General features: G+C 50.1%; 1 protein-coding gene across 19 annotated transcripts; it reads right to left on the reverse strand.

Annotated features, from left to right (window-relative positions):
• Window positions 1-1,138: 1,138 nt before the first annotated feature.
• PAX6 (paired box 6) lies at window positions 1,139-22,265 on the reverse strand. Of its 19 annotated transcripts, none has more exons than XM_061356629.1 (14): window positions 19,819-20,167; window positions 19,569-19,712; window positions 16,084-16,160; window positions 15,691-15,745; window positions 13,028-13,158; window positions 12,051-12,092; window positions 11,943-11,957; window positions 11,014-11,179; window positions 6,770-6,928; window positions 5,856-5,938; window positions 5,427-5,577; window positions 5,189-5,286; window positions 3,062-3,212; window positions 1,139-2,248 (listed from the first exon to the last, which is right to left on the reverse strand). In XM_061356629.1, the coding sequence occupies exons 4-14, from the start codon at window positions 15,698-15,700 to the stop codon at window positions 2,163-2,165; spliced, it is 1,092 nt and encodes a 363-aa protein (XP_061212613.1). In that variant the 5' UTR covers window positions 15,701-15,745; window positions 16,084-16,160; window positions 19,569-19,712; window positions 19,819-20,167; the 3' UTR covers window positions 1,139-2,162. The 19 variants fall into 19 exon arrangements, with proteins under 19 accessions (XP_061212613.1, XP_061212609.1, XP_061212612.1 ...); XM_061356625.1 differs by having other exon boundaries at window positions 11,742-11,957; XM_061356628.1 differs by having other exon boundaries at window positions 5,189-5,304; window positions 19,819-20,166.
• Window positions 22,266-22,839: the final 574 nt, after the last annotated feature.

A 22,839-nucleotide genomic window follows, 5' to 3' on the forward strand; every position in this document is an offset into this window, starting at 1 on the left:
ATTAATGCTGATATAATGGATATGCTTACAACTTGACCAGTATCAATTAAGAAGAAGTGGTTTAATATTTTTGCACATTTTTGCTTGCTTTGGGCTCTTGATTTTGTTAACTATCACCTCGTGCTTTGAGCAAAGCTGCTCTTTGTCCCTAAACGATTCGGGTTTACGTGCATTTAATCTTGTCTGCAGCATTTCAACTACCTCAGCACCACAACTCTGCTACTCCAAGTTTACAGCAAAGCGTTATCTGCAGCAACAAATATGCCGAAAGGAAAACATAACCAGCCTAGATAGTATCTTTGCTTCACAAAGGCTGCTTGTGATGCCTGTGCTTTGACTCAAAACTCCTGGCACATTGGCTTTTTAATCATGAGATCCCTTTTTCAGCACAGCATCGCAAGTAACAACTGCAGCACAATGAGCCAGCTTCATAGATATGGGAATGTTTAGATTTCCCTGCCAGTGACTAAAGGCCTTTAGCTTTCACTAGCCAGTCCCAGCTCGCATTGTTGTTGCCTGTTGATTTGTCTTCTCTCATTATTCCTTGACATGCAACTCTCCACCCACGCCCACACTAACAACCCTCACACAAAGCGCATTGAGGTATTAACCAGGTTACAAGTTCAATGGAAAATTACACTAAGATTGTGCTGTGTGGCAATATAAAGGGATGGTATTCACTCTCCCAAAGAGCCTGTTAAAAACACAGCTGGGTTTGGGGTGTTTTTTTCTTTCTAAGCATCTTAACAAAAACAATTTTTAGAAGTCAGGAATGTATATTTGGGTCTATATGCATCTATACATACTTTCTGTAGAATTACAACAGCCAGACACAGGCATGCATTGTGTCTCCACCACTGGCTGGCATGATGCAAACTCCCCACTGGAAATTCGGCTGGATTCTGGAGTTTATTTAGCGCATCCCCAGAAACCCAAGCTAAATAAACAACCTCCTCCTGCTCTCAGCTGCAATTAGATATGTGAACCTATCTTCTTTTTGTTAGCCCAAATTACAGGCTGGTGGGAGAGCTGAAAGTCTATAAAACGCTTCCCTCCTTACTGAAAACTGAAAATAAATTCAAAATAAAACTTAATGAGATTAACCTAACACAGTAACAAAATTTGCAACACCACACTATAAGGTTAAAAAGAAAATAGTATAATAAAGGAAATACAAAGGCTTTGGCATGGTTTTTACAATCAACAATGGTTAATTTTGATATGTAGTTGTGAACAACTTCAAAACACTTAAGTTTAAAACTCTTGCAAGCACTTTTAATTGATTAGGAATGAATTCTAGATGCACAAAAATGATTGGACTGTGAACAGTAGTACAACTATTCTAAGAACAATTAACTCTTGCCGACCAAAAAAGAAACGTATGATGCATGAAAATGTGTATAAAACATCTATAGAATATTCTTGTCAAATATAAATGAAATTAACTTTATTATAGAAATCATTCTGGGAGATTTCTAGGGAAGACAAATACTTACATTTCGACATAAAACAAATTGGATTATATCGAAGACACAATCTACCTTTTATCTATCAAACTCTTTTCTTCATTGAAGCTCTCTCTTAACCCCTGTTTGCACATAGCTTCATCCGTTAACAACCTTTGGAAATACCAACAGATATTTTTCTTACATAAATCTAGTGCGTATTGTTCCAGGTTTAATTATATGCAATGGAATGATACGAACTTGGAACATCAATCCATAATCTATGAACAGATTGGTAGAAGTATTCGATATATCTTGATAAAACTCTTAAATTCGTGGCAAAGCTTGTTGATCATGGCTTCTTTTTTTTTTTCCTTTTCTTTTTTTTTTTTAAACAACTTCATGACCAACACAGATCAAACATCCATCCAGTCTACATTGTTCTTTTTTTGTTTTTTTTTTTCATTATAACATACAAATGCCCATTTACAAATAATACACCAAAATGAATAAAAGTTTGGATACCAAAATGAAGATTTGTTCCAACTGATATAATGCCTCCAGTGTACAAAGGTCCATGTGAAAGTCTTTTCCGTGTGTTACAGCGTAGGGCACAGTTGCAGTACAGAAGTACTCTGAGAGCCATTCTTCCTTTATAAAATACTGCTGAACATCCAACTGTTGTCCATATAGTCATTTACGGAATTAACACATGTTTTACTGTAATCTTGGCCAGTATTGAGACATGTCAGGTTCACTACCAGGAACTTGAACTGGAACTGACACTCCAGGGGAAATGAGACCTGAAAAATGAGGGGGGAAAAGGGCATTTTAGTTTTTCTATACATATCACAATTTTTGCTTTGAATTTCACAGATCTGTGCTTGTATTCTGGTACATATTAAATCTGGCTATTTACCAGCCTGCAGAATCAGGGGGGAGGGTGATATATATTTTAAAAACCTATGTACATCTTACTCATCTGTTGTTATAAACAAACTGTCATGCTTTGAGATAAATTCCGGAGCCTCTGCTTGTTTGCATCAGTTGGGAATTCAGCCCAAAACACACTGAACACATTTATTTTCTCTCCAAATGCGTCTGGCTTGCTCCTGCTTATGCTGATACTTACCCATTATACCCTGGTTTGCCTTCCTCTGCACAGGTTAATATTTCTGCAGGTTACCTGCCTTTTCAATACTTCAAATCTTTAGCAAGAAAATAGACTTTGATGCAGACACAGTACAAACACTCCCATACACTTTGATGCAGACACAGTACAAACACTCCCATACACTTAACTTCCTGGGTGGGAGGATCTCTGCTGAAATCTAACGGTGAAATTCAGAAATTAATGGCTGCATTAGAAATTAAGTATGCAGGGAAGATTTTGCAGGATGGGGGCCTCCACTCCGCTCTTCAATCACCAGCCCTGTTAATCAGCTGTCTTTCATTTACCCCTCTGGCAGCAGTTAAAAGTCAGGCTTCCTGCTCTAGCCTGCAAGGTTATACGTTGTTACCCTCTGCCCAGGTCAGCAGCCGCTGAACCCCAGAGAGAGAGCTCTCCCAGCAATGGGGAGAGACTTCTCCCAGCGAATGGAAAAACCCTCACTCACCTGTGGAAGTGGTGCCAGAGGTGCCCATCGGCTGGCTGTTCATGTGTGTCTGCATGTGAGGAGGGGTGTACGTATCGTAGCTCCGGCCATTCACCGATGGACTGGTGGGAAGCATGCAAGAGTAGGAAGAGGTCTGGCTGGGTACCGGGGGCTACGGAAGCAAAGGACAAAATAGCCTTCAGTATCACCCAAGGCAAACATGGCATTATGCTTCTAGACGGATGTGCCAGCCCTCAGAATCAGCATGTGGCAGCTGTGAAAGGAGCTTCAGTTTCAAACTCAAGGACCTAGATGTAAAGCCCTATTTAGGAGCTCAGCCAAGCAGCCTCTTCCCAGAGGGTTTCGATCTTCAGCAACAATGTGGACAGTCACCAGCACCTATTCAGACATGCCTGGCAAGCAAATCCCTACATCTAGATGTTAACAAAGGTGTTACACACCTAAGCCGAGGAGCCAAAGCCTGAACGCTGCCCTCATTTGTACTTCTGCAGACCCGTTTGTACTCATGCCTTTCACAGCCAGAGACAGGGCTGGTGTCTTACCTTTCATTTGTGGTGTAACTAAAAACTATTAGGGGTGTAATAACTAGAAATTACTCTACTGAGGCATGCAGGTTCATCTTGCATCTGCAAGTGTGTTGCACATGCACACAGACAGTGTGTGGGTTTGGGGTGTGTTGATCCCTTTTCAGAGCCTCAGTCACCCCAAACCCATGCCAGCAGCATCCCAGGAGATGAGACATATAGATTTATCTAAACTCCAATCCCCCTGCCAGCAGGACAGCAGCTGGGTGCAGGGGGTGAGGGATGGCACAGTGTCAGCGAGGGACCAAGCAGGGGGATCTCCCACTCTGGGGTACCAACGGAGTGGGTACTAGTGCATCCCCAATATGAGAAGGCAGCAAGGGGGAGCGGGAAGCAGGATGAGTAATTCCCACAGTCCAATCGCACGAGACTCAACACGTCTGCACATATTTCCTCCGTCTGCGCATCCCTGACACACGCCATCTCCAAAAATGCCGACAGCCTCTCTTGCTAAGCACAACGCGCTGTGCATCCTCTGGGAGATGCCGACAGTTCGGCTGCCAAATCTCCCGCTCCAGCATCATGTGGCCATCACACCATGGTGGCCACATAGACAAGACTTTCCAGAGTGGCTCGCAAGTGCCAGGTGCCTGCCCAGGTGCCCAGCGGTGAACTGGGGTCCTCCTGCTTTCCCAAGGGCCCCCTCCCCTAATCAGCCTTCTGATCTTTTGTCATGTGCTCTCAGCCCACTGCCGGGATCAGCACTGCTGGCCTCCTACATCATGGAATAGCGACTTCGCCAACGTCATCTCTTTCCACGGACTTGCAAGACTCTAACTTTATTTGGTTAATTTTGGTTCAGCAATTAGTAACATAGTAATTGCCGCAGCGAAGGAGTCAGGCTCTCTAATCTGCTCGCCTGCCTCTAGCAATGGTCAATGCTGTGTGCCTCAGACAAAGCTGGAAAACTCCCGTAATTGGCCAGCACCTTCCTAGGCCAACCCCACCATTAAAAAAGGAGGAATTTTGCATCTGAAAGGTCTATAGAAACAGACCCCAAAGGAATAGATTTCTTCCTAACCCAGCTGGTGATCAGCTAATGCTTTCAGGCATGAGGATTGACAGCTCCTGCAATTCTGGCTTAGCTGGCATAACCACTGATGCTAATCACATCCTTCCCTCTCTCAGGTGTTCCTCATGTGCCGCTGCAACATTACCTACACTGAGAAGGTCAGATCCCTCCAGCACCTCATTCAGGCAACGGTTTCCACAGTACTGCACCAGTGAGTTCCATAAGTTAACGGAAGGGCAATGGGAGTACAAGGGGTCGAAAAAGGGCTTTTCCATCACAGATCTGTTTCATTGTAAATTTGAGGACCCGACTCTTTCCAAATTCAGGGAAGTGCTTGTTGAGCACGAGGTCTTACAGTGCCCTTTCCCTTGTGATTTTCCCAAATAGGGCATCCTTTCAGATGCAAGGGAAGCCTATGGTGCCAGTTTCCCTGCAACATGGTCTGGGTTTATAATCCCCTGCATTCCCACACGCCCCAGGGCTGCTGAGTCCCAAGGGAGCATTGTGCCATGGCACTTGCACCAGACTTACTTGCATAGGCAGGTTGTTGGCCATGGTGAAGCTAGGCATGGGCGGCAGCGCGCTGTACGTGTTTGTGAGTGCCGTGTCTGTTCTGCCCAACATGGAACCTGATGTGAAAGAGGAAACTATAATAGAATAGACAGATAGATGAACACATTAGTTTAACCACAGTTACAATCAGCAATACAGTCTCAGAGTCTCATTTTCACAAGAGGATGAATGAATGTGAGCAAGTTGGTGACATTACCGGGGGTGGTTGGTTGAGGGATGGGCTGGTAAACACTTGTGCTGAAACTACTACTGATGGGAATGTGGCTGGGAGTGTTGCTGGCTTGTCTTCGCTGGTTCCTCAGCTTCTCTTCCCTTCTCCACTTGGCCCTTCTGTTAGAAAACCACACCTGGAAAGACAGCGTTTGAGAGACATGAGCAACTTGACAAGGACTAGAGGCATGGGGCCTCCCTCACATAGCTCACGGCCATGCTCATAGAAGCTGCAGTGTGGCAAAGCAGCACACAAAAGCAAACCCCAGCTGCTGTTATTTTCTTGAAGGGGTAGATGGGCAAATACCTGGTCAGAAACAGGGGCTGCCCTGTGCTTTGAGAAGCCAGGAATAACAAAGATAGAATAGTAAAAGTAAAAAATAGGAATAGGCATAATTGCACAGCAGCTCAGTACCTGTATCCTTGCTTCAGGCAGGTCTATTTTAGCAGCTAGTCTCTCTCTTGCAAATACATCGGGGTAGTGGGTCCTCTCAAATTCTGCAAAGAAAATATTGCTGCATTAGTTGCAAAGAGTTAACGTGACCCACTACACGGTTAGAGTCATTCCTCCACTGCTTGTGTTCTAAATGCTCCTAAGAAACATTGCTGTGAAGGCAAAGCTAAGCTTTCTCCTGTGTGTTAGGAAGGAGGAAACCTTCCCTTGCCTGCTGGGGAATACCACTAAGGGGATGGGCAGACTTGGGTGCAATGCTGTATCCTTCAAGAAGCAGTGAGGGCTTCTGCTTCTGCTAAGGGGGTCCCCAAGGCAGCTCTGACCCTGTCACTGAGAAGCAAAATGGCACATCGCTAAAAACCAGCAGGAAATCGGGACAAAGATCCACAGTGGGTCAGAGGCGAGGTGCACTCAGGCTGGTCAGGGAAAAGGGCACCTGCTCCCAGCCCCAGGCAGCAGCAGCGCTGGGGATGGGCAGCAAGTGTGGGGGCAGGCACAGAGGGCTGCTGCCAGCTCCAGCTCCCTGCCCTTGCCTTTCCAGTGTACAGCAGTGCGGCATGGACAGGGACACAGCACAGTCGGCAGGAGGAGATTTGTCCCTGTGAGAGAAACCCAGGGTGTAACGCTGATGTTTGGGTATGGTCTGTCCCCTGAGAATGGTCACTTTGAAAACATTTTAACAGGTTTTCAGTGCATGTTGCAGCCATAGATGAATGTTTGGAGCTCAGTGAATAAAAGTGGATGGAGGGAGCCATGGACTTAAAATATATATACATATATAAGGCACATGAATGCAATTCTTCTGTTCAGCCCTTAATATAGCCAGGGTACATTTTGCTTTCCTCTCACTTCAGCCACAGGAAAATGTCACTCACCTTTCTCAAGGGCTTCAATTTGCTCTTGGGTAAAGGATGTCCTATTTCTCTGCAGCTTCCTTTTCAGCTGGAGTCTCATTTGGGCCTCATCTGAATCTTCTCCATTAGAACTGATGGAGTTAGTGTTTTCCCCTCCCCCTTCCTGTTGCGGACAGCCATCTGCAGAACCAAGAGTCAAAAAGTGAAACGTAGGTAGGCTTGTTTTGAGATCCTTATCAGAGAAATAACGCGATTGAAAACAAGTTTGGCCACGTTTGCTGACACCCTCCTTTATAAATGTCTGAGGTATCAAAACCACATTGCACTAATGACACGGGAAACATGAAAACATTTTGGTTTCCAGCATTATTGTAAACATCGGCGATGAGGAATTGCGATCACCTGGTCTTCATTTCATTTTATTTTCCCTCTGGGATAAAACATGCATAAAAATACTTTCCCCTGAAAGTGATTCTTCCCATGAATTGCTGTTGAAGTGCCATGGCAGTCTCCTCCGTCTGCTGCATTTATTTACCTATTGCTATATTTAAAATAGCGATGTTCAGTATTTCAGATTATCTATAATCAGTAATTCCTATCTAATCAATTAGATGTTGATAGGTTTGCAGAAAATGCTATTAAGAAACCAAACCAAGCTTGTAATCTTTTTTAAAAAATATTTATCCAGTTTTTATTTGAATTCTGCACAGTCAATTTCATTTTAAAGGTTGTGAATTTAGAAGTGCCTGCATTGTTCTGCAGTTTTATTCAACTATTGTATGAGTGTGCATTGCCTTGACACCTATTACTGAGCACAGCTGTAATTATATCATCACCAAGAACAGGCTATAATTGCTGAAAATGGAATTTTATATTTAGATAAAAGGACTGTCCATTCTTTGTAATGTGTTGCACCAGAGAAAAGTAAGATTTCTTTTAAAATTTTAACATGTAATTTTAAAAGAAATAGTAGCGAGTTCACTAACTAGCTGAATACACTGCTCTGCAGCTGAGCCGTTGGCATATCATTTAAGTGGTACGTTTTTAATTAGGGCATTCCCACCACTTTTAATGTAATTTCTGGCATTAAACAGGGGGGAAAAGTTCCTTGTGCTCCCCTTTGGGGCGGTCTCAAGGCCCAGCCGGCTTTGCAGGGCTCTGCTGGTACCCAGCTCACTGTTGGGACAAGAAGCGGGTTCCCGTGTTGAGGCAGAGATCTCCTTGTCCCTAAGCGAGCTCTCCCTCTCCTTTCTAACCGTATTTCTCGAGGCGTTTTGATGTCGCATAAAGAGGGAGATGGGATGAGGGACCATGGGCTGCTTATGCTAATTCCCTTGAGAAGTTAGGAAAAAAAAAAAAAAAACAACAACAAAAAAAAACCCACTACCGCTACATCCTTTAAATATTGTGGGAAATCAGCTTTAAAGTAATATCATTTCTAATCGGCGAACAATGGCCCCGGCCTTCAAAGCTCAGGGAGGGGATTGTGACAGGATCTGGTGGGACCCTTTCAACCACTTTGAAATGTTTTAAACCCCGAACTCTTCTTCCCCCATTTAAACCCGGGGATTCAGCGGCCGTGGTCACCATATGGGCGGCCGCAACCCCATTGAGGCGGCCAGCGGCCGGTGAATAGCGGGAGGGAGGGGGTTCGGGGGGGTCGGTGCTGCCTTTCAGGGGCACACAAAGCCCCCCGGCCCGGGGATGGCCGCACCAGCGCCGGGGGCCGCCGCCTCACCTCCGCCACTGCCTTCATCCATCACTGTCCGAGGGGCCGCCCAGAGGCGGCGAGGATGGCCGCTGGGGCTCGGGAGCGCGCCCTGCCTCGGCCGCGGAGCGGCGGGCACCGCGGGGCCGCGCACGTCGTGCCCAAGACCGGCCCAAAGCGGGCACCCCCTAACATCCTTATTTCCTTATTTTGAAACTTTTGAAGCCACCTTATTTCTGCAGCTCCACCTCCCCCAAGACCTCTGAGCCAGCTCAAAGTTCCACCTAAACGCACTTATCATTATTTAGAACCGACGGACAATTAAGAGATCTTTTTAGAAGCAACCCCGCCCCCCCCTTTTTTTTTTTACTTCTTCCTTCTTATTTTTTCCTTGGAAAAAAAAAAAAAAACAACCAAAAAACCTAAAAGGCGCGATCTCAATAGGGCTGTTCCACCTTCCAGACCTAATCCGTAAGAAACCTAGTGAATGTCCGACCCTATTATCCTATAGCCAGACCATCTGACGCTGGGTATAGGATTTGTTTCCTGGAAAAAAAAAAAAAAAAAAAAAAAAAAAAAGACTCTGGGAAATAAAATCATTCCTTAGTTTCTTAGTGTCTTAATCAGTGAGGCGGAAAACAAGCAAAAAAAGATAGCAAACCAATTGCGGCATCTCTCAGCTATAGAGCCGGGATCAAAACATTGTAGCATCTGTTGAAAGAGAAAGTGTCTAAATCCTATAGAAGGCTTTAGCCTTGTAAGAGAGGGAGGGGGAGAAAAAAAGATAAGAAACAGTGTCTCGGTGATCCCTAAAACCACTAAATCACTGGAGAATTTCTCCCGGATAGAGATGTCTCTTTTTGTTCTGTCAGCCTTCACGTATCCATTATTTTATTCACTGCTGCATGGCGTTTATCAGATTGAGACCATATTTATACCCCTCTGAGACCTAACCTCGCCTTACGCTTTTTGAGTAATGGACTCTTAAAATCCAGTAACATACCCCTGCAAGGGAAAAAAAACATTAGAGGGAGCATGAATATTCCAGAGGAAATCCATTTTATTAATTTTAATTTCCTCATGCGGCTAGTTTAAGTGCCTGCCTGCCTGCCTGCCCTCGCCTCTCGTACCCGCGCACACGCGTGTCCCCGGCCCTGCCCGCACTGCTCCGCACCCCTCCGCGGTATTTGGGAGAGGGCTCCCGCGTTCCTCACTCCCCGCTACTCTCCTGCCCGGGGGTCTGCGCTTCCCCGCGCAAACTGTGCTCATTGCAGCGCTGAGAGAAGGGGTCAGCACAGACCCCCAGCATCTCCACCGATCTCCTCCACCTCGAGTCAGGCGCAGCGCTAGGGCGAGGAGGACCCTCAATGTCCCTATTTAAAGCTTTTATAAAATAAATCTAAATTAAATAAACGGAGGGCTCCCAGGCCGTTTGGAGCCGCACTGGAGGAAAGTGCGCTCCCCTCCGCCGAGCGCAGCTGTGCCTGTGGGGTGTGAGGCAGGGAGGGAGGAAGGGAAGGACGGACGGAAGGGGAGCCCGGACGAAGGCCGGGACAAGGATGCTCGCACAGGGGCAGGGGCATTCCCTGGCTCTGCAGGTAAGGCGGGCGGTTGGAGCTGGCCCGGCTCCGAAGAAAGACAGGGGGAAAACAACATTTGAAGATAAAAGCCCCCACAACAACACAACAATCAAACCACCAAAGTGGGGATGGGGGGAAGCGAGGGTTCCACTCTATCTTTCTAGTGTCCTTCATAGATTGTTTTCTTCTCTTAAAACTGACATGTCTAATTGGCAAGCGGTGCCATATCGTGTCCAGAGGTCTCCTGTGGAACATTTCTACAGCTGTCTCCTTCAACTAGACGCTTATTCATGTCGCCTTAATGAGAAACAAAACGATCTCTAATGAGCAATTACATAGCGACAGAATTGTTCCCATAACAAATTCTTGCGTGTGACAGAAACATCCTTTGTACCAGATATTCCGCACACTGTTACTGATTTTTTTTTTCCTTGCGGGGTGAAAACAAAAAGCAGGTTGTTGTATATAGACACCTCTTCTAAAGGAATGACCACAGCCAGGGAGAGAGCTCAGCCTCAACAGAGCCCGTATTCAAAAAGAAGCTATTAACCATCTTAAGTATGTAACGTAACATCCCATTATCCTTCATATTATCCCCTTGTCATTCCTACAACAAATACCTATTAATCTTCAGGATAAACAGTTTCCTATATTTACAAAGTTGTTTCGGGTCTATTGAGGAGGAACTATAATCAGCCCAGCGGAGATAGTTCCCGATCTCCGCGGCTTTGCGGATCCCGGCTCGGAGCAGGAGTCCCGGCCCCCGCCTGCTCCTCCCGGCCCTCCCCAGTCCTCCATCGGGCCGGGACCGGGCTGGAAGCCGCCTGCCCCCGCCGCCCGCCTCCCCGAGCAGGTGGCGGGAGGGACTTTCTCGGCCACTGCCCTGCGGAAACGGCACTGGCGGCTGCCGGGGAGGGTATCCGCGTCGGGGCCATCATTCGCCGTGCGAGGCTGAGCCTCCACGGGCTGTCCCTTACCTTGTGCGGGCTGCCCGGGTACCGAGGTGCCGGGGTACCAGCCGGGCCGGGTGCCCCAGGTCCCCGTCTGGCCGTTCAGCATCCTTAGCTTGTCGTACATCCCGTCGGCACCCATCTGTTGCTTTTCGCTAGCCAGGTTGCGTAGGACTCTGTTTATCGACGACACCTGGAAGGCAAAGGACAGGAAAGACGATGGTAGTGCGGTATCGCGCTCCCCGCCAGCCACGCGCGCAACCCCCGCGCCCCCTCCTCGCCGCGGGCGGCCCGACCTGGGCGCAAGTCAGGGGCTCCCCGAGCGCTGAGTCCCAGCCGCCCCGACTCTGTTACTGCTGGCGGTGGTGCAACAAACAAACCAACCAACCAACGACAGGGGAGGAAAAAAGGAAGAAAAAAAGGGGGGGGGGGGAAGAAAGAAAAACAAAAAGCCCCAACCCGAACCCTGCAAAACCAGAGTGATGGCTTGGACTGATGCTCGCAGTCCTGAGGCGCCAGGCGCAGGGGTGACCCGCATATTTTATATATATATATTTAATTTTTTTTCCCTCCTCCTTAAAGGCATTTGTCAGATTCTGTATGAAAAAAAACAAACCCCGCTTCTGACCCTGCCACATGCAAATGATGTGAACCTGCTATCCTCTCCTCTGGTAGCAAAACAAAGGAAGCAGAGGCTCGCTACGGCTACCCAGCATTGTACACGGCACACAGGAAGGTTTTGTTCATGAACTTACACTGGGTATATTATCGTTGGTACAGACCCCCTCTGATAGTAATCTGTCTCGAATCTCCCACGCAAAGATGGAGGGGCACTCTCGTTTATACTGCGCTATTTTGCTTACAACTTCTGGAGTCGCTACTCTCGGTTTACTACCTCCGATTGCCCTGGGTCTGATGGAGCCAGTTTCGTAATACCTGCCCAAAATTTTACTCACACATCCATTCGACACCTGGATAGGGAAGCGGACAGAAAATCACATTATTAATAATTTCAAGACAAAAATAAAATTGTTTAAGTATGCATTAAACAATGACAAGCTTACGTTTTGATTGTCCAGCACTTGGACTTTTGCATCTGCATGGGTCTATAACACAAAAATATACCTTAAATGGTATGAGAACTTACTTAGAGAGTCTTTTTTTTTTTTCTTAAAAAAAAAAAAAATAACATTCGTGGCCCTACCCTCTACAAAAGTGATACTTTAAAAACATCTGGAAGGGAAAAAAAGTCGGGGCAAAACGTAATTGGTTTAATGTTTAATGTTAAATGTTAAAATACGTCTTAAATGCGAGCAATAGCTAAACCAGAGTGGTCTCCATCGTCCTCACTGCTCTTAGACAGAGTACTGGGGGGACAAGGGGAGTGAGGGGTTATCGACACCTACATTTACAAAGCACCCCTGAGCTGCACCAGATTGCCTTAGTGTCTGTACAGACAGATTCCGGGCTAAACCCCTTAAACAAGCGTGGCTTGGAGAGGGGGAGGGGGGTCCCTCTTTTTTTTTTTCCTCTCTTTCATTTTTTTCCCCACCTCCTTTTTTTTTTTTTTTTTTCACTTTTTGGAAGAAAAAAAAAAAGTAAACCCAAAAAAGCAATAAAGCCACGCCAAATGCATACAGATCTCACAAAATCAGAAGTAGAAACGGGGAAGGGAGAAAGGGAAAGGAGAGGAAACTGAAATTATGCCGAGCCGTATAATTCAGTTTATTACAGCGAGCTAACTGTAACGAGAGTGCAGGTTATCACCGGATGGACATAAAGGGGAGCAACAAAAAAATTAAAAAATAAATAATGTTAAAGGTGTGTATATATATATATATATACACACACATATACGCGTCGAAAGGTCTATTTGCAGCGACAATCGAGCAGATGGATCGTTTTATTAGGCTGGAAGGCGGGTGGTGCTGGAGGGTTGGGTGAGTGTGGGGGGGTTGGCAATTAGCGCCTTGGCGGCCAGCGGTGGACAAAGCGGCTGCGGAGCGGCGCGGAGGGAGGGCGGGGGCGCCGCCGCCTTCACCTGCAGGATCCGGGAGATGTCGCAGGGCCGGGCGCCGCTGTGAGCGAGTTCCACGATCTTCTGCCGCGTGGAGTCGGGCAGCGGCCTCCCGTTGACGAACACCCCGCCGAGCTGGTTCACGCCGCTGTGACCTGCGGGAAGCATAGCGCCCACCATAGCACCCTCAGCTCCCGCGCAGCACCCGCGCACTCCCCGCCTCGCCCCTCCGATCCAACCCGAGCAACCGCTCCGGACCCCGGCGCCGTCCTCGCCCGACGCTCCCACGGAGTCCCCGAGGCTCCGGCTGGCGGCGGACCCCCGACACAGCCCCAAAGTTCAGAATATTCCTGGATATATCGCCTTGGGTTGCCTCCTTCCTTTGCTTTTTTTTGCTTTTTATCTTTGCCTCCCCACCATAAAAGAAAAAAAAAAAAAAGGGGGGGGGAAGGAAAAAAAAAAAAAAAAGGGAAAATACCCAAACCCAAGAAACCGCACCAAACAAAAACTCGAACCCCACCAACCCTCAGCGCAGGGACGCCCGCCTGCATCCGCACAGCCACAGCTCGCTTCGCCGAAAGCCAAGCGGGAGGCTGCCTCGTCAGTGCCCAACCTGAAGCTCCAGGCTTTGGAGGAAGTCTCCCTGGAGAAGCTCTGCTCTATGCGCTCTCCGCTCTCCTCTCTTTGGAGCCTCCTGATAAATTGACTCCAAGAGCCCAGGCTTCTTAGCAATAAATAAGCTCCAAATATAGAAGAGGGGGAAAATATGATGAGCCTCTCTGACATTTGTCTTTAAAATAAAACTAGCTGCACGTCAAGTTTGAGCTTAATTTCTGGAAATAGGCGGAAGTCGCCCCGGATCATGCATGGAAGGCTAATTGAAAAGATCAGTTGGAGCACTTGTGGCAGGCGTGTCACTTTATGACAGTACTCTGCTTTTGAAAATTGCATCGTCACGACAAATAGTAGCATGATAAAACGACCCTTTCTGTCCGCATTTGGATATCACTCAGACTAGATTGAACTCTCCTCGCTCTCCCTCCGAGGGAGGCTGAGGTTTGCGGTACCCGCGGGCTCTGCGCGGACACAACCGAGGGGGCGCGCTCCCTGCGCAATGGATTCGAAGTGACATCGGGGCTGGAGAATTTGCCGCCCGGTCCCAGCAGAGCGACCTGCGCTTCCCACCGCGGGGCGAGGAGCTCCGCGTCCCTCCCCGCCTGCGCCCCGGGGGGCGGCGGGCTGAAGTCCGCCGGCCAGGAGGATGATGGGCGCCGGGGGGCGGCCGGGAAGAACAGGCCCTCCGCACGCCCCCCTTCCGTCCCTCGTTCCCCCCTATAAACGCGTACGGGGAGCCCATTTCAGAAGATGGGAGGGACATGCAACCGCACATTCTCGCCGCCATAAAAAATGGCAGCGAGGAAAGGAAAATCAAAGTTTCACTTAAAAGGTTAAGCCTTAATCATTATATAATTTCCCTGGAGAGCGGTGTAGATCTCGCCCAGTGGCAATGATTATGCGCCTTGTATTCTATTGCTAGTCATCTAATAGGAAAACATATGGTGTCAATTTGGATGCTCTGCACCATATACACCCAGGAGTTATTAACACAAAGCCTGAAGAGCCCGCCGCGACCTTTAAACAAAATAAAGGCTTCACCCGAATGATATCTTTTCTGCTTTCTGCGGTGGCGATCCCAAACAGCCGAGTGAAGGCATCCCCCCATTACCATAAACCCTCGGCACGCCACCGCCAAGGCCAGCCGCCGCCGTCCCACCGAGGCGCAGGTAATCCCTCCCAGGGCCGATGAGGCCGGGTTTTTTCTCGGGATAAGTGAGAATACGTCGCACGGACGGGCAGGCAGAGGCCCCGCGAGGAAAAATAAAAATAACCTCTAACAGAAAAGCTCCACCCGAGGTTTCCTGAGAACCCCCAAACCCTGGTGGTTTTCCTGGTGCTCCTCACCCGGGGAACAACTTATGAACCTGTTTCACAGAAGGATGATAACGGTGTCCAGGAGCCGCGCATTCCAGGCCAGGTCCCGGACCAGCACTGGGGTAGGGGTTGTCCACCCCTAGCCACCGCTACACGCGCAAAATAAGCGCGCCCCCTGCGCATGAGCGCCGCGGGGTTGCGCAGCTTCACAAAATCGCGACGGTGTACCCCGCGGACGATGCGCTTCCCGAGATGGGGGTGGCAGGGGCCTCACCCCTGGTCCTTCCCTCCCGACCTCCGCGCAGCTGCTTGCGCCGGAGCGCAACGAAAGGCCTCTTCTCCCAGCCACTGTGCCCGGCTCCACTCATTGCGCTCCCGCGCTTTCCCCTCCGATAGACACATAGGCCCATCGGCGAAATCTTCAACCACATCACCGACGACAACAGCAACAACGAAAGGCCCCCAAAATTAACAATCCACAAAGATTGCAGGAACTGAGCCTGCACAGGAGCGCAGAGGACAGGACACGAGCCAGGGCATGGGCCACCAGCCGGATCAGTCCCGGGGGCTGTCACGGCCCCCCCGGCCCGCTCCGCGCACGGCTGTACCCGCGTCCCGACGGGGTGGGCAACGCGCTCGGCCGCGCAGGGCCCACCGCGCCAGCGGAGCGCCCCCCTCCCCCCCCCCCGGCCCGAAGCGAGCCTTCGGCCCCGCGCCACCTGCCCGCGGCCGCGGAGGGGCGCGGAGTCACTTACTGTTCTGCATGTTGGGCTGATAGAGCAGTATCCCACGGGGCTCGCCTATAGCAGTCTATTGGTGATAAAATAGGCGTTAATCAGGGGAGGTAGGTAGTGCCCGCGATTAAGCTGCAGAGAGGCTAGTATCTCACAGGCTTACTTTGTTGTCCCGAGGCGTCTTCCCCCTATTAGTTTAAGGATTTGGGGGCTTTAATGCCTCAAGGCAAAAATGTACATATGTATCCCTAATACTCGAAAAAAATCAGGAAAAGCAACCCGCCAAGTGGTTTCTCGTTTTAATTGCATGCAGGTGGCGTGTTTCCTCGGCGTTAGTGCCCTTCGCCGAGGTGGTGCGTGAAGTGGGGCGACAACAATCACAAAGAGAGTCCCAAGTCATGTTTTTAAACTTGCCTGGAAGCGGGGCGGACTGTCCTCTCATACAATTTAGGGACTCGCACATCTGCGGGTCACTAGTTAAAGTCTTCCCTCTAGGACAAAGCAGAAGAAGTACATTAAGAAGTGGGGAGCGGCGCCGGGAAGGTGCGCGTGTGCCTTGGGGGAGCGGCGCGGCGCGGCGCTGCGCTGCGCGGGGGTTGAGCAGAGGGTGCGGGGGGTGGGGGGGGTGAAGGCTGGCTCTGGCGGCTGCTCTGAGTGCTGGGAGCGGGGCTCCATTTTCACCTCCGGGTATTTCCTCGAGTTATTTATTCCTACACACCCCCCCCCCCTTCCCCGCGGCACTAGCAACTTTTTCTCTTCCAAACTCCCCATCTTGTGATTAACTTCTTTTTTGGTCTTTAGATCTTCCCCTTTTTCACTGTACTGTGACACACGCTGTCTACCTCGCCTCACTGCTTTAAAAAGTAAGAACAGGAGGGGGTGAGAACTGTTAAACAAAGCCTACAGAAAGCGAACAATGGCCTCCATTCTGCTTCTCTACCCAAACCCCTAGTGCAGAAACCCAGGCTCCTTAACCGGCCGTGCAGCTTCCCAACTCAACGGACCAACAACCCTCCAACTTACAAAGAGCAGAGAAACAAGCCCCTTCTCCCTTCATTAGTGCCTGCCTTGACCCAGCTCCTGGATAGTCCCCAGTGCCCTTTTTTCTACACACATTCCCCCCGCCTCGCTCCCTCCCTGCTTCCCCTGCTCCCTCTATCCTCCTCTCGCCACCTTCCCTCCCTCTTCCCCCCTCCCCCCCCGCCCCACTTATTTATTTATTTATGCTTCCCCCATGTATTTATTTGAAATCGTCGCCGGTGAAGATGGAAAAGTAGTTTCTCGTTATAAATATCTGGCGGTAATTGTGTTACTGGTGCGAGTTGTTAGGGGTTGTAAAAAGATACAACAGCTCAGTGGGGTGCTCAATTGGGGAGGGACAATTACAATAAAGAGCCCATTCAAGGGGGTTGCTAAAAAAAGGGAGGTAAAATAATGAAATAGTCGCAGCCTTCATTTTCTCTCCCTTTTTTTCTCCTAAAAATACTCATTCTCTTTCTTCTGCGCCTATAATGAATATTAATTTTACTCTTCCTGCATATGATGGAGGATTCAAAGAGGCACGTTTCCTCATTCAGGAAGAGCCATGGCATAATTTATTAAGTAGCTTTTAGTAATCTTAAATCCATAAAAATAAACATCAAACAAGTACTTTCTCGCAGCATGAAGACTTTAACTGGTAAATATTTACTGCTCTTTGGAGAACTACCTGATTAGCAGCAGAGCAAGCTACACTGTACTTCAATGGAGACGTGGCCCTATCTCCTTCAGCTGAACTGAACGTGAAGCCATCCCTTTAATACACCGAACACGTCTGCATAGACACACACCGAAAGGGAAACCCACTTCTTCAGACACAATTTCCTCACATATTTCACGCACAACTCCTAAAGGTGGGACTTAGGGGGTTAAAGGAGCCATCCAGAAAGCCCCCATGAAACTTCCAGCCCTCAGCTCTGCCAGCACAGACCTCAGAAATGACAATGAATGGATTTAAAAGAAAGGGAGGGGAAAAAAAAAGAAAGAAAAAAAAAAAGGGGGGGGAGAAGCCATGAAACCAAACCAAACCCCAAAGACAGCCGAAAGCGCTTTACAACAGAGGGCGAGGGGAGCCAAGTGCTTCAGCAAGGTAAGAGGAGGCGTGGGGCACTGAGCTCCAGCTTTGCTCAGCAACTCTCTGACGCCCCCAGACCAGCCGCGGGGACCCCCAGACCGAAGCAACACGATCACGAAGTCGCCTTCTCCCATCGCCGTGCCCCAGACCCGCTGCTCCCCGCAGGGACCCGCACCCGGCTCCCGGCGATGTGCTCTGTCCTAACAGGCAGGGCCTAAGTTGCCAGTCGGTTTCTAACATCCAAATCATTATATAACCTGATGGCGGACAGCATTTCCCCCCCTCTCCCGGTGAAGGCGTAATTAGTCGTTAAGATGACAAATTTTCGCCTTCTCGGGGCGAATGAGAAAAAGATAAAACCCGAATCGTTTTGCGATCAGGCGCTGGTAAAGGTCAGCAGCTATAAACATTTATTGGCAAGGGCCACTTTTATTATTTTATGTCCCTGAGATGGAGAAGACTCAGTCACTTTCCTTCTCCGGGACCTTGCTGTCGTTTCCCAAAACCGCCTCTGGCCAGGTACATTTAAGCATTCGAGAAAGTTTGTTTTTAAACTTTCCAGAAATGATTCTTGCTCTGCGCGGCCATGTAACACCTCCGGGCAAAGCGTTACAAGGTTAAATTCAAATCCAGATTGGGTCTGATTGGTTTTGGTGTTTCGGTTTGTTGGTTTGTTTTCTTTTTTCTTTCCGATTGCACTTGCGAGGGGAAAAAGAACCCCTTTTGCTTTGTGCTTCCCAGGAGTAAATCCCTTTAATTTTAATTATTTTTTTTTCCACAGCGAAGAGTTTGCAACTTTCTAAAATTTCAACTTCTTAAAAAAAGGAAAAAAAAAAAAAAAGAAAAAAAAAAAAGGCTTTGCTATAGTGAGGTATCAAAGAGGCGGCTGCGTGGCTTTTTTCTTGCAGGAGTAAGCGAGATTGGGGATTTTAAAAGCAAATAAAATCTTTTTAAAGTATATCGATTTTAAAAATGAAGCAAAAATATATATTTCCCCTAGCCGGGGCCCGGTGCAGGCGGTGAGGGACGGGCGGTGCGGGGCAGTGCGTGGGGCTCCGCGCCCCCGGCGCTTCTCCCACGCCGGAGCTGGGAAAGTTGCCGGCACTAGGGACAAGTTGGGAAGATCCCCGGGTGGCTGATTAGAGCTGACAGCCCTTCAGCTCGGCTCAGCTCCCCGCCTGTACCGCGCTCGGGAGCTGGCTTGGCCTAGGATGTGATTTATATACTTTTTCCCTCCACGTCCCCCCCCGCACCTCTCCCGGACGCTCGCTCCCTCTTTCCCCTACACTATCAAGGGGGATCCTTCCCTAACCGAGGCCGCGGGAACACAAAGCAGAAGCCGCGGACGGGGCCGCCCTCGGGGCAACGCGACCCGCCTTCCCTCCTTCCCTACTTCCCTTCCTTCCTTCTCAGGCGGCGTGGCGTGGGGCCGGAGCCCCGTGGGGTCCCGCCGCCAGCCCCTCTGAGCTGAGGCACCGGCAGCACCAGCAGCACAGGCACCGGCGCTGGTGGTCTGTCTCCCTGCCCAGCGAATGCTGCGTGGGAATGACTGCTGCTGGCATTGCTTTCCGCGTCAGATGCTTTAGCTATTCCAGAGGACATGGGCTCATGTGAAAGGCAGAAAGTTTGTGAGCTCCTGGGCTGGAAAGTTCCCTGGGAAGCTCTTCGGAATGCAAATGGGAATAGGAGCGAGACAGAGAAAGAGAGGAGGGGAGAGAGCGAGAGCCCTGCCTAAATATTAAAATGCGAGGAGGGAAAAGTTGAGAGAAGAAATGAGCAGACTCACCTTTATGAGGCATCCTGTCTTGATGTCAAAGCTCCTGTCAACAGTTTTAAGAGCGCACTGATTTGAAATGATGGTGCTTTAAAAAGAGTTGCCAGCAAAATAGTTTTTCTCCACTGAAGCTGGTGGTTGTGTGATCTCGAATTCCTGGGAAGGAGACAGAGATTGACAATAAAATGGGCTGTCAGTGACTGGAGAGCGAGAGATAAAAGAGTGTGTGAGTGAAGTGGGGAGAGAGAGAGACAGAGCACACCTATGCTGATTGGTGATGGTTCAAGTGTATTAATGTCTCTGCGCCTTGGTCTCTGCCTCGCCTCCACTGCTCTTCACTGGCCCATTAGCAAAGCCTGACCTCTGTCATCATCTTCCAGCAAAACACTTCCTCCCTGCGCCTTCCCCAGAGCGGGAAATGCGGCTCCGCCGGGGCTGGCTTTTCAAACCCACTAATCACTCCGCAACATGCAAATGCTCCCACACGAAATATTGCTTTATGCAAAGCGACGCCCGCGCCTCCCCGCCGCCGATTGGCCGCCCGCCGCCCGGCACTGCTCAGCGGGGCCGGCCCTGGCGATAGGAACGCGGCGGGCCCGGCTCCGCGCTCCCGCTCCGCACCGAGGCTCCACCGCCTCCCGGCCCCGGGGACCGGCGCGTTTTCAGGTCGGGCAGGGGGAGGGGACCGGCGGGGGTTGCGGAGGGGTGTGTGTGTGTGAGGGATGATGGGGGGGAGTTTAAGGGAAAGGTCAATTTGCATTTAAAGAGTTCGCTCCCGTCCGACAATGGAGATAAGGGGAAAATAACATTCAAATGGTAAAGACATAAATATTTGGGAGACAGGCGCTTTGTCAGCTGTGAATCGCCCGGAGCTCCCCGAGGCCGCGGCCCCCCCTGCCCCGCTCCCAGCGCCGGGGAGAGGGAGGCTCTACCCGGCCGGGAAAGAGCAGAGCAAATACACCATTTACTTTGTGTATTGAGGGCTCTTGTGAAAGGCCCTGAAGAGTCCTTTACCAAACACTCACCAACTTCTCCCACGTGCCATTTGTTGACTAAGGGCTGCCGGGCTGGGATTGTTGGTTTTGGTTTGGGGTTTCTGGTTGTTTTTGTTTTGTTTTTAAAACACCACGGAGGAGCTGGAGGGGGGAGAGGGGGGTGTCCTGGAGGCTCCGGCGGGCAGCGGCCCAGCTCAAAGTGGCCGAGCCCCCCCCTCCCCCTCCGCCTTTTGCAAAGGGACCCCCTTCACCGGCTGCCAGGAACTCAAGGGGGAAAGTAAGTAAATGACTTTGCTGCTCTGACCACACACCACAAGTACATTTGTTGAATGCCGGACTATTAAGACACACCTCAGTAAACTCCAAAGCAACCCCTCAGCGCATGCATTTAAGGTTACACTGGGAGCACCAGTCCGAGCTCAGGGTGTCCCAATCGGTTATGGAGACTGGTCCGGGGGAGAGGGGGGTTTCTGCACAAGGGAAAAGAAAGAAAAATAATAACAACAACAACAACAACAAAGGACCTGTCGAAAGAAAGGGGCGAAGAAGAAACGGGGGAAAGAAATTCCAGGAGCCGCTGCGGAAAGTGGAGAGTATGAACGCGCAAAGCATAAAATGAAGTCGTAGCCGCATACACTTGACTTCTCTTGACATGTGAAAAGTGCTAAAAGTCAAAGCTCATCAATAAAGTATCTTGAAATTGAATAAGAGCCCTGACAACCATTGCATTCTTAAATAAAGTACAATGAGGAGACAAACGACTCTGCCAAGGAGTTTGCATGTGAGTGAAAGGGCGCCTCAATGGGAGCGGGATAATGGGCTGCCCGGCCGTCATGCACTGTCATCCCCGGTCCCGCCGAGAAGCTGCCACAGCTCCCTAATAGCACAAAATGGGCTCTTAAGAGACTGCTGCCTTTCCCTCAGCAGCTTGCTTCCCTTCCCCCGGGGCCCGGGTGCCGCGATGGGCACGGCGGGGAGGCCGGGGCTGAGGCTGAGGCAGGCACCTCACACGGCCCTCTCTTGGAGCCAGGAACGGGCCGGGCAAAGCGTTTCCTCGGAGGCGGCGGGGAAGGAAGACCCGCCGGCGCTCCTGACCGGCGACTCGGAGAGGGGCCGTGGCAGCTCCCCGATCCCAGGGCTGCTCTTGTAGCCCTGTCAGGCCTGAGCCAACCTGCGGGTTGGTTTGGAGTTTTTTTCTTTTTGGTTATTTTGGTTTTGTTATTTCCCTCCCCCCGTTATACATATTTATACAAATGGAGCCGAATATCGCGATGGACAATACGAGAGAGTTTGGGTCTGATGGGATCGCCCCTGAAGGTAAGGCAGGGCAGGAGCGGGGAGAACGGCCGTGGGGCTGCAGGCACCCCAAGGGGAGCTCAGCCAAAATGAGGGGCTTGAGTAGTCACCCCTCCCCCCGGCAGCCTCCTCTTCTTCCCCTCGCTCGCCTCCCTTCCTCCTCCTCAAAACTTTCCAAAGTACCAGCTGCCACAGCGTTCTCCTGCCCGTGGGCACAGATCACTTCAGGGGCGCCGGGAAATCTATAGAGTGACAAAAGCCCCCGGCCGGTGCCGTACGAACCGGTGTCTTGCTGCTGCCCCGCTCCAGGAGAGTCCCGGCAGCGTCCTCCTCCGCAGCCCCACCGCGCTCCTACTTGCTGGTGGCCGAGGCCGGGCGTCCCGCCGCATGCATCCTAAGGGCGAGAGAAAGGGGCTGCGATTTGTGAGCTCGCAGGAATCCGGGAGGCTCCAGAAGGATTTAAAAAGCTGGGATCAAGTCCTTTTTCCGGAGTGAAGTCAGTTGTGTCCGAGGGGGGTGATTTTTTTGCTTGTTTGTTTAATTTCCCCCTCTCTAGCAAACGAGCAAAATATTTTTACCCTCGTCCACGTTAAAGGGGGGAAAGAGGGAAACCACTTTGCCAGAAATGGCAGGCAAATATCATTTTTACAAGCCCTCAATTAGCCATCTCTTGGATTAGCACCTTCTTACGCCTCCTCGCCAGAATAAAGAAGCCGTAATCTTGTTGCTATTTCCCCCTCGGGCGCAGCGGGCTTTGTGTTCCCTCCCCCCGAAAGAAAACTTTTAACGCTCCCCCCAGCAGGAAAAAAAAATGGAATACCGAGAGAGGAGGACATGGGTGAACCCGGTGACGTCACGGTGTGTGTGTGGGGGAACGCCTGTGGAGCGGGAGCCCCGAGCGAAAGTTGGGAGGAAGAAAGAGCAGCGGGGCGGGCCGCGGTGCTGTGCGGGGCCACCCGCCCCGTCGCGTCCCGCGGAGCCGGGTCTCGTCC

Source organism: Neopsephotus bourkii, unplaced genomic scaffold, assembly GCF_033783945.1.
Source record: "Neopsephotus bourkii isolate Nb327-2 ecotype Australia unplaced genomic scaffold, CSIRO-AGI_Nbou_v1 NB_860, whole genome shotgun sequence".
NCBI classification, from domain to species: Eukaryota; Metazoa; Chordata; class Aves; order Psittaciformes; family Psittacidae; genus Neopsephotus; species Neopsephotus bourkii.